General features: G+C 38.0%; 1 protein-coding gene across 2 annotated transcripts in view; it reads left to right on the top strand.

Annotated features, from left to right (window-relative positions):
* The first annotated feature begins 253 nt into the window (after positions 1–253).
* Positions 254–9,907, top strand: part of LOC593835 (nuclear pore complex protein Nup160) — a 24,153-nt gene continuing 14,499 nt past the window's right edge. The window contains exons 1-7 of one of the 2 annotated variants that reach the window (XM_030992756.1): positions 254–358; positions 5,845–5,956; positions 6,264–6,471; positions 7,151–7,382; positions 8,464–8,542; positions 9,233–9,347; positions 9,560–9,724. In XM_030992756.1, the coding sequence (XP_030848616.1) occupies positions 277–358; positions 5,845–5,956; positions 6,264–6,471; positions 7,151–7,382; positions 8,464–8,542; positions 9,233–9,347; positions 9,560–9,724 (993 nt within the window). In that variant the 5' untranslated portion in view covers positions 254–276. Of the gene's footprint in view, positions 359–5,374; positions 5,430–5,844; positions 5,957–6,263; positions 6,472–7,150; positions 7,383–8,463; positions 8,543–9,232; positions 9,348–9,559; positions 9,725–9,907 lie in introns of those variants that run through there. The other variant, XM_030992757.1, reaches the window with a different exon arrangement.

Below are 9,907 nucleotides of genomic sequence, written 5' to 3'. Positions count from 1 at the left end.
TTTTCTTATCTGTCTGTAAATATTACTATTTTAACTTATTAATTTTTATACATTTCTGTAAGGGACCCCACTGGAAATAAGCTCTCGAGCTTTCGTGGGTTATCCTGATCAAGCTGACTTATTTTTGATCTGTTATTATTGTATATTGTTGTATGCTGGAAGCTTGTCGAATAAAAATCAATCAATCAATCAATCAACCAACAACATCAACTATGACCAAAAACTAGTCTGAAATGAAAGTCTGAAATGAAAGCCTATGAAGGCGCGAAATCCAATATGGCGCTGTCCACATCCTTTCACGAGGTTCTTATTTTGAGAGGGGAAACACATCGTTGGAAAGATCTCACAATAAATTCAGGTATGTGAAGTAATTTCTCTATATTTCATTTAAGGTTTATATTAACGAGAGTAATCAAAGTGCGTGAAACTTACACGAATTTGGGTATTTTGCTGTCGGACGCACACAATACAACTTACATGCAAAACTCATTTCGTTGTCCCACGTATACAAATTGGTGTTAGGTTGAATTAAATTTTCAACTTGTGTCACAAATGCAGATCGGAGCGACTTCAGAATACCCCACCACAACAAATCGACCAGATTGTCGTAGGTTAAAACGGACAAAACGGGCTTTATACATCTATACAAATCAATTATAAGACCAAGACTCGAGTATTGCTCAACGGTGTGGCATCCTGTATTGAAAAAAGACAGCACGAAAATAGAAAAGGTACAGCGTAGAGCAACACGCCAAACTGACGCCAAATACACATGCTACGACACTTGAGCTACGAGAAGAGACTAAAACATCTCAACTTACCATCTCTTGCCTACAGACGCCATAGAGCAGACATGATACAGATATACAAAATAATGCATGGCCTAGATGAACTAGATCTAGCACACTTCTTTGACCATCCAACTGATAATAGGGTGTCTGAACGATTTTTCAATTTTCAATTTGGGATCGTTTTTCACCATTTTTGTTTGATATTTGAATTAAAAATGTAATCAGAATAATACATTTCAAATTTCAAGTCTCGCCGATGTTTCTATCAAAAGATACAGCCCCTTCAAAATGCTGAAATATTCATAGCATTTTGATCAGAATCGACGAAAAAGACGTACACGCAGAGTTATGTTGTTTTGCTAAATTTAGCCAAACAGCTGTATCGCGCGATATGCAAGCGTATGCATATCGTACGCAAGTTGCTCAGCCAATGCGCGACTTGCAAGCTTGAGCCACGCTGTCTCCGCGATATGTGCCATTGACTAGTATGGGTGGCCGTTCCCGCTATAGAACCCGGAAGTGAATACACGTTGTAGTCAATGGCAATATCGCGGAGACAATCTCCGCAATACTGCCATTGACTACAACGTGTATTCACTTCCGGGTTCTATGGCGAGAATCGGCCACCCATACTTTCATTCACTATAAGCGCACATGTTACGATGTAACCATGGTTTGGACTGAGCGGAGCTCACGCCTCCCTAATTAGCTGATTCCAAAAATGTGGGAAGGGTATTTTCAAACTGTTATAACAAATGATCCCTTGGGGCTAGCGAAAAAAAAAAGCATCTGGATATTATTCTTACGTCTAGCCCTGCTTAAGCCGCGGGGGCACAGCTCAGGAAAGTGGCAAATTTTGGAGCTAGGATGCAAACAACATTTCAATCGCTGTTTTGACCAAGATATTTTTAGAATTCTGGGGGTGGCCCCCTATGGGGAATATGGAGAAAAACCTGCTCTTTCATATGACACCTCATTTATTGAGTTTCACCTTCAGGATCATTTGTTATAAAGGTTTGAATTTCAAATTTTTTCATAAAATCATTGACCAATTTTGGATGGTCGCGCAATGCACGTAGACCACATAGGGAAGCGTACAATCTCTATGGGAAGGGTTTTAGCACACAACATTGGGTGCGCGATCAGACACCCTACTGATAATAGAACCCGTGGCCATCGATACAAGATCGTTAAGAAGAAAGTCTACTCAAAGCTTAGACATGGATCATTTTCACAGAGAAGTATCAATGAATGGAACAACCTCTCCTCTGTAGTTGTGGAGAGCAAGTCACTAAACAGCTTTAAATCCAATTTGTTGAAGTTTTGGTCGTGAAGAAAAGATCAATTTGACCCAGAGGAGTCCTTCGCTTGTCCATGTTCGTCAATTGCTGTATAGCGCCACTAAACATGTGCCAAAATATGGATTCTTCATCTGAATGTCAACGAGAGGCAAATAAGTTTTTAACTTTAAATGCCTACTTCCAAGGTATATTATCCAAGGTATAGGTTAACCAATGATTCACCAAGATGGAAGGAAGCTAGATCTTAAGTAGGCAAATTCTTTGAAAAATATGTTCACAAAATTGACTCCAAAATTCGAAAACACATCTGACAGAAAATCTGATTCTGAACTAACTCTGTAATTTATGTGTAACCGATACTGTAAACGCTGTTAATTTTGTGTGAATAAATTTTCGAGCTGAGCGACCCCTAAACATATTCGCTGGTAGTGGTCGTGAAATTCGCGTTGCACGCAATAAACTCTGTTCAAAACACGCACAAGAAGTCATGCTTACATTTTTGAAAGTTCTAAAATTCGCAAAAACCGCACATAGAGTAAAGGAGCCCGTTTTCGGCCACTTAAAGGACAAGTCCACTCGAAAAATAACTTACTCTCACTAAAAGCAGAAAAATCAGACAAACCAATCAAAAAAAGTTTGAGCAAAATCGGATAACTAATAAGAAAGTTATGAATTTTTGAAAAAGTATGTAAAACTATGGAACAATGAGATTTACAACACAAATTGCCAAGATGGTTATCAGTTTGTGACGTCATGTCCTCACAACTTATCAATTGCTTTATATATAGTTTATTCCCATTAATTTCCCTTTTTATCCCCCAAAACTTGATTTCCCCATGCCTTTGCCCAGGTTATATGATTTGTACCATATTGCGTGCATGACATTTCCCAAAAACTTTTATGAATTTTGAAGAATTGATACTCTTTTCTGAATATCGTATTTCATAATTATTGATTTTTATATAAATAGTTTATCAAAATTCAATATTTCATGATTTAATTGGACATAAATTACTCTTTATTTGTGCATCCACACAAACAAAATGTTACTAACAATCTAACTTGGATGCTGGTGTGAAGAAATAAGATTCTTAGGGTGAAAATAGGAAATTTATAGTATCAATATAAAGAAAATAATTAGTGGATAGTGAGGACCATACGTCACAGACTCATGAGTGAGTTGCCAATTTGTGTAGTGATTTTCAAAGTTTGTTATGTCATTAAAAATTCATAACTTTCTTATTAGTTATCCGATTTTGCTCAATCTTTTTTTTGATTGGTTTATCTGATTTTTCTGGTTCTATTGAAACTAAGTTATTTTTGGAGTGGACTTGGGCTTTAAGACAAAATCCTTTTTTTAGGACCCTTTACTTCCTATTTATTATCATTTTTTGTTCAAATCATGAAGCAAATATTATTATTATTTAAACAAAAAAAGAATCCCAGAAAAAAATCACGAATTGCCATGACAATATTCATTTCAATTTTCACTGTTTTGGAGCCAGTTATCGGCCGAGCGTTTCAGTTTACGGCCGCATGTACAAAGTCAATACAAAGTGCTCGCGCGCGCGCCGTGCGTTTCCGCGCTGATGTACAGCACAAGCGGGCGGAGCAGGTATCCCACGCCGGAGCTCCCGAGTGCTCGCCTGGCCGAAGACAGGCACAGCGGTGATCGGAAGTTGGAATCTGAATTAGACAGACATATCGTGTGTGCGTTGCGGTGTGCGGCTGCATTGATTTAATACATGCGATGAGATACTTTTGAGCTTGCGACTAGCACAAAATCGGGCTCTAAATCTGAAAAATACTTGAAATAAAGCTCATTTTATGGTACCCATATTTCTTACAGACACGCGTAAAATACTCGATTTTTCAGATTCGGGTAGCGGGACCGCCGATTACATCGCTAAAATGTGATATTTTAGGATATATTTTTCATTGCAAATGTGGTTCTTCAGTGACACTGGCATGGTATGGTATGTGTGGGATATGTGTTATGCTATTATGCGATGTATTTTAGAGTGATTTTACCTTGTATCCAACCAATCGGCCGAAAACGGGAGCTGGCCGATTACCGGCTCCTTTACTCTAGACTATTTCTACTTTTACACATTTGGCCTGCTATATTCCAGCTTAAAGTCGATCTTTACTTAGGCCTACTTACTTTGATTTACTTTGGTGTTGAGGCTTGAAGCTTCAGCTTATGTGCCCATCTTTACTGCATTGGATTCGCGTTGGTATGGGTGGTATTTCAGCGGATGGTGCTTCCAATGATTTTAAAGTTCTGACTTGAACTTATTGATTGATGAGGCAGTAATGGCAATTTCAGGAAGGTTCTTCCAACTATTTATGCTCCTTAGTCTTTGTGAAACACTCCCCTGGTCCCAGGTTAGTGGATTGCTGTTTACATGTTGTAGGGTGTCTGATCGCGCACCCGATGTTGCAGGATCATGCAAAATTGGTCAATGTTTTTATTACCGCATTGAGATTCAAACCTTTATTTCTTGTGATCCTGAAGGTAATACTCAATAAATGAGGTGTCATATGAAAGAGCAGATTAACCTCCATATTTCCAAACGGGCGTCATCTCGGAATTCTAAAATATTGACTCATTCCATACTTGTATTTGTTTCTCTAGTCTCTTCCCTCTATACATATTCATTTCACATCATTTGCTTATTCACTTACATAATAATTTATTTCAATAGGCCATTTTCGTAATGTAACCAAATTTAATGCATAAGTCTTTGTGAAGTGCCTCAATACAAGTTATTTAATTCACCTGATAAGAATAATAGTATTTCAAAAGTCAGAATGCAAACTGCATATATTAAGTGTTGCTATAGTGCAGGTAGGTCAAGCCATAATGTTTGTCCAACCTGACACCAACTAATGTATGCAATTTGAATTCTGTCTATTGAAATACCATTATTCTTTTCAGGTGAATGAAATAGTATGTATTGAGGCTCCTCACAAAGACTTATGCATTAAATTTGGTTACATTTCGAAAATGGTCTATTACTTGACCCAATTCCTTCCTCCATTCATCTCCTCTACATACCAAGTCTTCCATCTCACCTGGTGGTATGTTTCTTTGTTCTCTTCTCATTCTTTATTCATGAATCTTGTGTGAATGCTTTAGGTATTTCCACTTTTTACTTATCATTGGTTCTCTTCTCATTTTCCTTATGAATATTCAGTCTTACTCTCAAATCCTATTTTGCTATTGGTTGATGATGTATTTCATTTGAATATACTTTGCTTAAGAATGTTCAATATGATGGTGCATGGCAGGCTATAATAAAACACATGCAGACCTGCACTGGACATGAACTGAGTGAGTTATACTGATTTAGAGCTCTGCTACTTTTATGTTGGAGACTTAGGAGAGAGGTTTTAAGTGAGGATTTGAATTGGGTTGAACCCAGCACACTATAGGCACATGGCACTCTATCTTTCCTCAGGCTTTCTATTTGTTACTTACTTCATGTACAATCTTGTGATTGGTTGTTATTGTTTCATGGACTGCATGTCAGCCATCTTGGCAGCCATTTTGAAGATGTATTAACATATAGCAGTGCAGCTCAAGTCAACAATCGTGTCAGACTAGTTCTGTCTTGTGTGAGTCTTACATTATTCTTTGTGGAACACCCCCATGGACACTTGCCTTAATATTTTGTGCACCATTCTCATGACATGACTCAAACTCTGACAGTACCGTGTTAACAATGCCTCTATTTTCGGTCATGCAGGTGGAACACAAGGTGTCCTTCAAGATGTCAATGTCGCGGATAGCGCAGGGGGATTCGCCTACAAGGACAGTCACAAGGTCAACAGTGCGACCGCTAACAGGTTCATCTACTGGTAAGGACGCTTGAATATGTGAGAGGGAGAGAGGGAGATGGGGAGGGAGGGAGGGAGGGGGTAGGGAGAGAGCCGCTAACAAGTTTATCTACTGGTAAGGTTGCTTGAATACGTCAATGATGAGAGATAAAGAGAGAGACAAAGAGAGAGAGACAAAGAGCGAGATACAGACAGAGAGAGAGAGAGAAACGGACAGAGAGAGAGAGAGAGAGAGATAGGAGAATTAAGCTATACTCCTTTATCCCTTGATTGTTACACTATAAAGATGCCATAATCTAGAAATGTATCTTGTTCTTCTTCCCGTCAGGCGCACTTCTCAGAATCGTGTAGAACTGGTGGAGAGCTCTCTCAATCACAATCTCCATGGCAACGCCCTGCGTCTCAACTTCCAGGGCTCGCCCATCATTCCAAGGGTGTCAATCCACGAGACCCATTCACACGTCGTGGTTCTGATCGCTACGTTCACATCGGTTCATCGTCTCCCATTCCCCCATCCCAACAAATTGAATAGACAGGTAAGCTCAACAAAATATCATTTACCTCAAGTAAGAACAAATACATCTAAATTTTCTATTTTCTACTAGGGTCCGGTCTGTGTTCAATTCAATACTTAAGTTTGAAATATGAGAATTCTACTTAGTCTCTGGCTTAACATGGGTGCAGCCATTTTATTGAAAATGTGACGTACCAGGCGGAGTCGTACATGTTTTTAATTTTAAGATAATTTTAAGACTTTTTAATTCAACAACACAACCTTTACTTTTCAATGAGGGAAAATCGTAGCCGAGAAGGTAAAAATTATATTTGGTGAAAAATTTATAATAGGGTAACAATTGTAACTCATTTATTCAGAAATGTGAAACCTTCACCCCAGAACAGCACCAACTTATTTATGCAATTTGCGTTATGGCAATTGGAGTACTCGGTGAATGAAATGCTTCAACACCACAAACACCTGGGAAGTAAGAATTCATAAATTTGAATACATTTAGTAACGACTTCGCATAGTACGTCATGCAATTTAAAAAAAAAATGGCGATGCCCATGTCTTGCTGAGAAACTGTACTTTATTCTTGTTTTATACTTTTATGGAAATGTTCTTGGAAATTAAATAAAATTTACATAATAATAAAATAAACGTTTGTGTCACGTCTCCCAGAGCAATAATGTTGTTACTAATATTTTCATTATCAGGATTCCAACAACCAGTTCACAAGCTTTGATCTAACCTCCATCTTTGCCGACGCCTCCGTGACGAACTTCCGGGATGCGTCTAACATCCATGAGATCGTACAAGGCGGAGCTCAGACCTATGAGTTCCAGGCATGCGGGTCATGGATGACCGGGGATGGAGAGGCCTGGTTCGCTCTCTCGGTACGCAGCGGTAGCCTGGTCTTGGTCAAGATGGCCCCGCTTGGCTTGAGAGGTAAACAACATCATCATCTTCTTCTTCTTCTTCTTCTTCTTCTTCTTCTTCTTCTTCTCTTCTTCTTCTTCTTCTTCTTCTTCTTCTTCTTCTTCTTCTCTTCTTCTTCTTCTTCTTCTTCTTCTTCTTCTTCTTCTTCTTCTTCTTCTTCTTCTTCTTCTTCTTCTTCTTCTTCTTCTTCTTCTTCTTCTTCTTCTTCTTCTTCTTCTTCTTCTTCTTCTTCTTCTTCTTCTTCTCTTCTTCTTCTTCTTCTTCTTCTTCTTCTTCTTCTTCTTCTTCTTCTTCTTCTTCTTTCTTCTTCTTCTTCTTCTTCTCTTCTTCTTCTTCTTCTTCTTCTTCTTCTTCTTCTTCTTCTTCTTCTTCTTCTTCTTCTTCTTCTTCTTCTTCTTCTTCTTCTTCTTCTTCTTCTTCTTCTTCTTCTTCTTCTTCTTCTTCTTCTTCTTCTTCTTCTTCTTCTTCTTCTTCTTCTTCTTCTTCTTCTTCTTCTTCTTCTTCTTCTTCTTCTTCTTCTTCTTCTTCTTCTTCTTCTTCTTCTCTTCTTCTTCTTCTTCTTCTTCTTCTTCTTCTTCTTCTTCTTCTTCTTCTTCTTCTTCTTCTTCTTCTTCTTCTTCTTCTTCTTCTTCTTCTTCTTCTTCTTCTTCTTCTTCTTCTTCTTCTTCTTCTTCTTCTTTCTTCTTCTTCATAATCTGCCTCCTCCACGTGTTAAGTTTCATTTATCCATCCATTTCAGCCACTCTTGAGATCATTACACCGGCTTCCTTTGAAACAAAGAATAATTTTTAAAATACTCTTGCTTGTGTACAAAATACTCAAAAATAAAGTTCCACAATATTTAGATTCCTGTTTGAATCTAAATACAGGGCATTGAGATCAGTGATGGGACATTAACAATATCTGCTTTAAAATACTGGAATGATCTACCACGCAAAATTCATCAGTCATTATCTTCAGAAAGGCCTTGAAAACACATTTTGCAGTTTGTATAATTTACATGTATTTATGTAATTGTCATTTTCTGTAATTTTTCTGTAATAATAATAATAATACTACCAATAATAATAATAAGTTATCATATCTGTAGGTATTACAACACAGAATGAAGTCAAAGAGTCCTCTATCATGGAAAGGTTGTGGACTGGTCTCGTCCCAGTCGCCATCAGGTATTGCTATTTGTACTCTTTTTCTTTTTTCCTTCTATGACAAGCAAATGCCAAAATGAGATTGTGGGACTACAGACTCTGAACTGTAGAGACGATGATGAAGATGAAGATGAAGATGGTGGTGGTGGTGATGATGGTGATGATGATGATGATGATGGTGATGGTGATGGTGATGGTGATGATGATGATGATGATGACGACGATGATGGTGATGGTGATGGGGATGGTGATGATGATGAAGATGATGATGGTGATGATGATGATGATGAAAATGATGATGTTGATGAAGATGATGATGATGATGATGAAGATGATGATGATGATGAAGATGATGATGATAAAGATGATGATGAAGATGATGATGTTGGTGATGAGGATGTTAGTGATGACAATAATAAGGCCTAAAAAAAAAGATTTTGTGTTGCCCTTCAAGACCGACCCCAAAATCTTTTTAATTTTTTTTTTTTTTAAACCGTTTTTCAGACAAAAAAATACTAAGCAATCAAAACTGAGAAATATCAGCCCAAAGACGGAGGAAAAACAAAATTCTGACCGACCGAACGATGTTTTGGCTGCTAAAGGGCAATGCAGCATCATTTTTTGAAAGGCCTAATAGTAGTAGTAATAATAAACAGATCATCTCAGTGCATGTTATACTATTATGTTTGATATCTCTTTTTGTGTTGCCAGGAGAGGCCAAGATGCGATGTATCTGGCCCAGAGTGTGGCTGTTCGACCCCTAGGCCAGGACATGATGGCTTTCAGTGTATCTAGAGACCACAAGCTAAGGATCTGGTCGTGCAAGGTAATATTAGTTCCAATTCGGCCTTTAAATAGACCTTTTCTTTATGTCTTGATGGGTACAGCTGTTTTCTTTTGTATATCAGTTGTCACATTTCTTATGTAAATCAATCAAATATACTATTATTCTTGTTTGATTGTTTGGTATTTGATTTTTCAATGAATGCAGATATGTTCTATTTTTAAATATTTCTTTTTTTGTTCACTTTTCTTTAGACCTTGAACTGCCTGATCACCAGTGACCTGACCAGCTTCCTGCCAGAGGGCATGATGGGATTGGACGAGCAGCCGATCCTCCGTCACGAGATCCGCGTGATCCAGGGTTCAACGCCCTCTAGTCTGACCCTCGGCATCTACTTAACCATCTCACAACTTTCACTGGTAAGTGAATTTAATACTACTGCTGCTACTGATACTACTACTACTATTAATACTACTACTACTACTACTACTACTACTACTACCACTACTACTACTACAGCTGTTACTTCTGCTACCACTTTTATTACTTTTATTACTTCTACTTCTACTGCTACTTCTACTTCTACTTCTACTGCTAGTTCT

The sequence above is a fragment of the Strongylocentrotus purpuratus genome, unplaced genomic scaffold (assembly GCF_000002235.5).
Source record: "Strongylocentrotus purpuratus isolate Spur 01 unplaced genomic scaffold, Spur_5.0 spur5_scaffold_20, whole genome shotgun sequence".
Classification (NCBI taxonomy): domain Eukaryota; kingdom Metazoa; phylum Echinodermata; class Echinoidea; order Camarodonta; family Strongylocentrotidae; genus Strongylocentrotus; species Strongylocentrotus purpuratus.
This window is presented reverse-complemented; position numbering and strand designations above follow the sequence as displayed.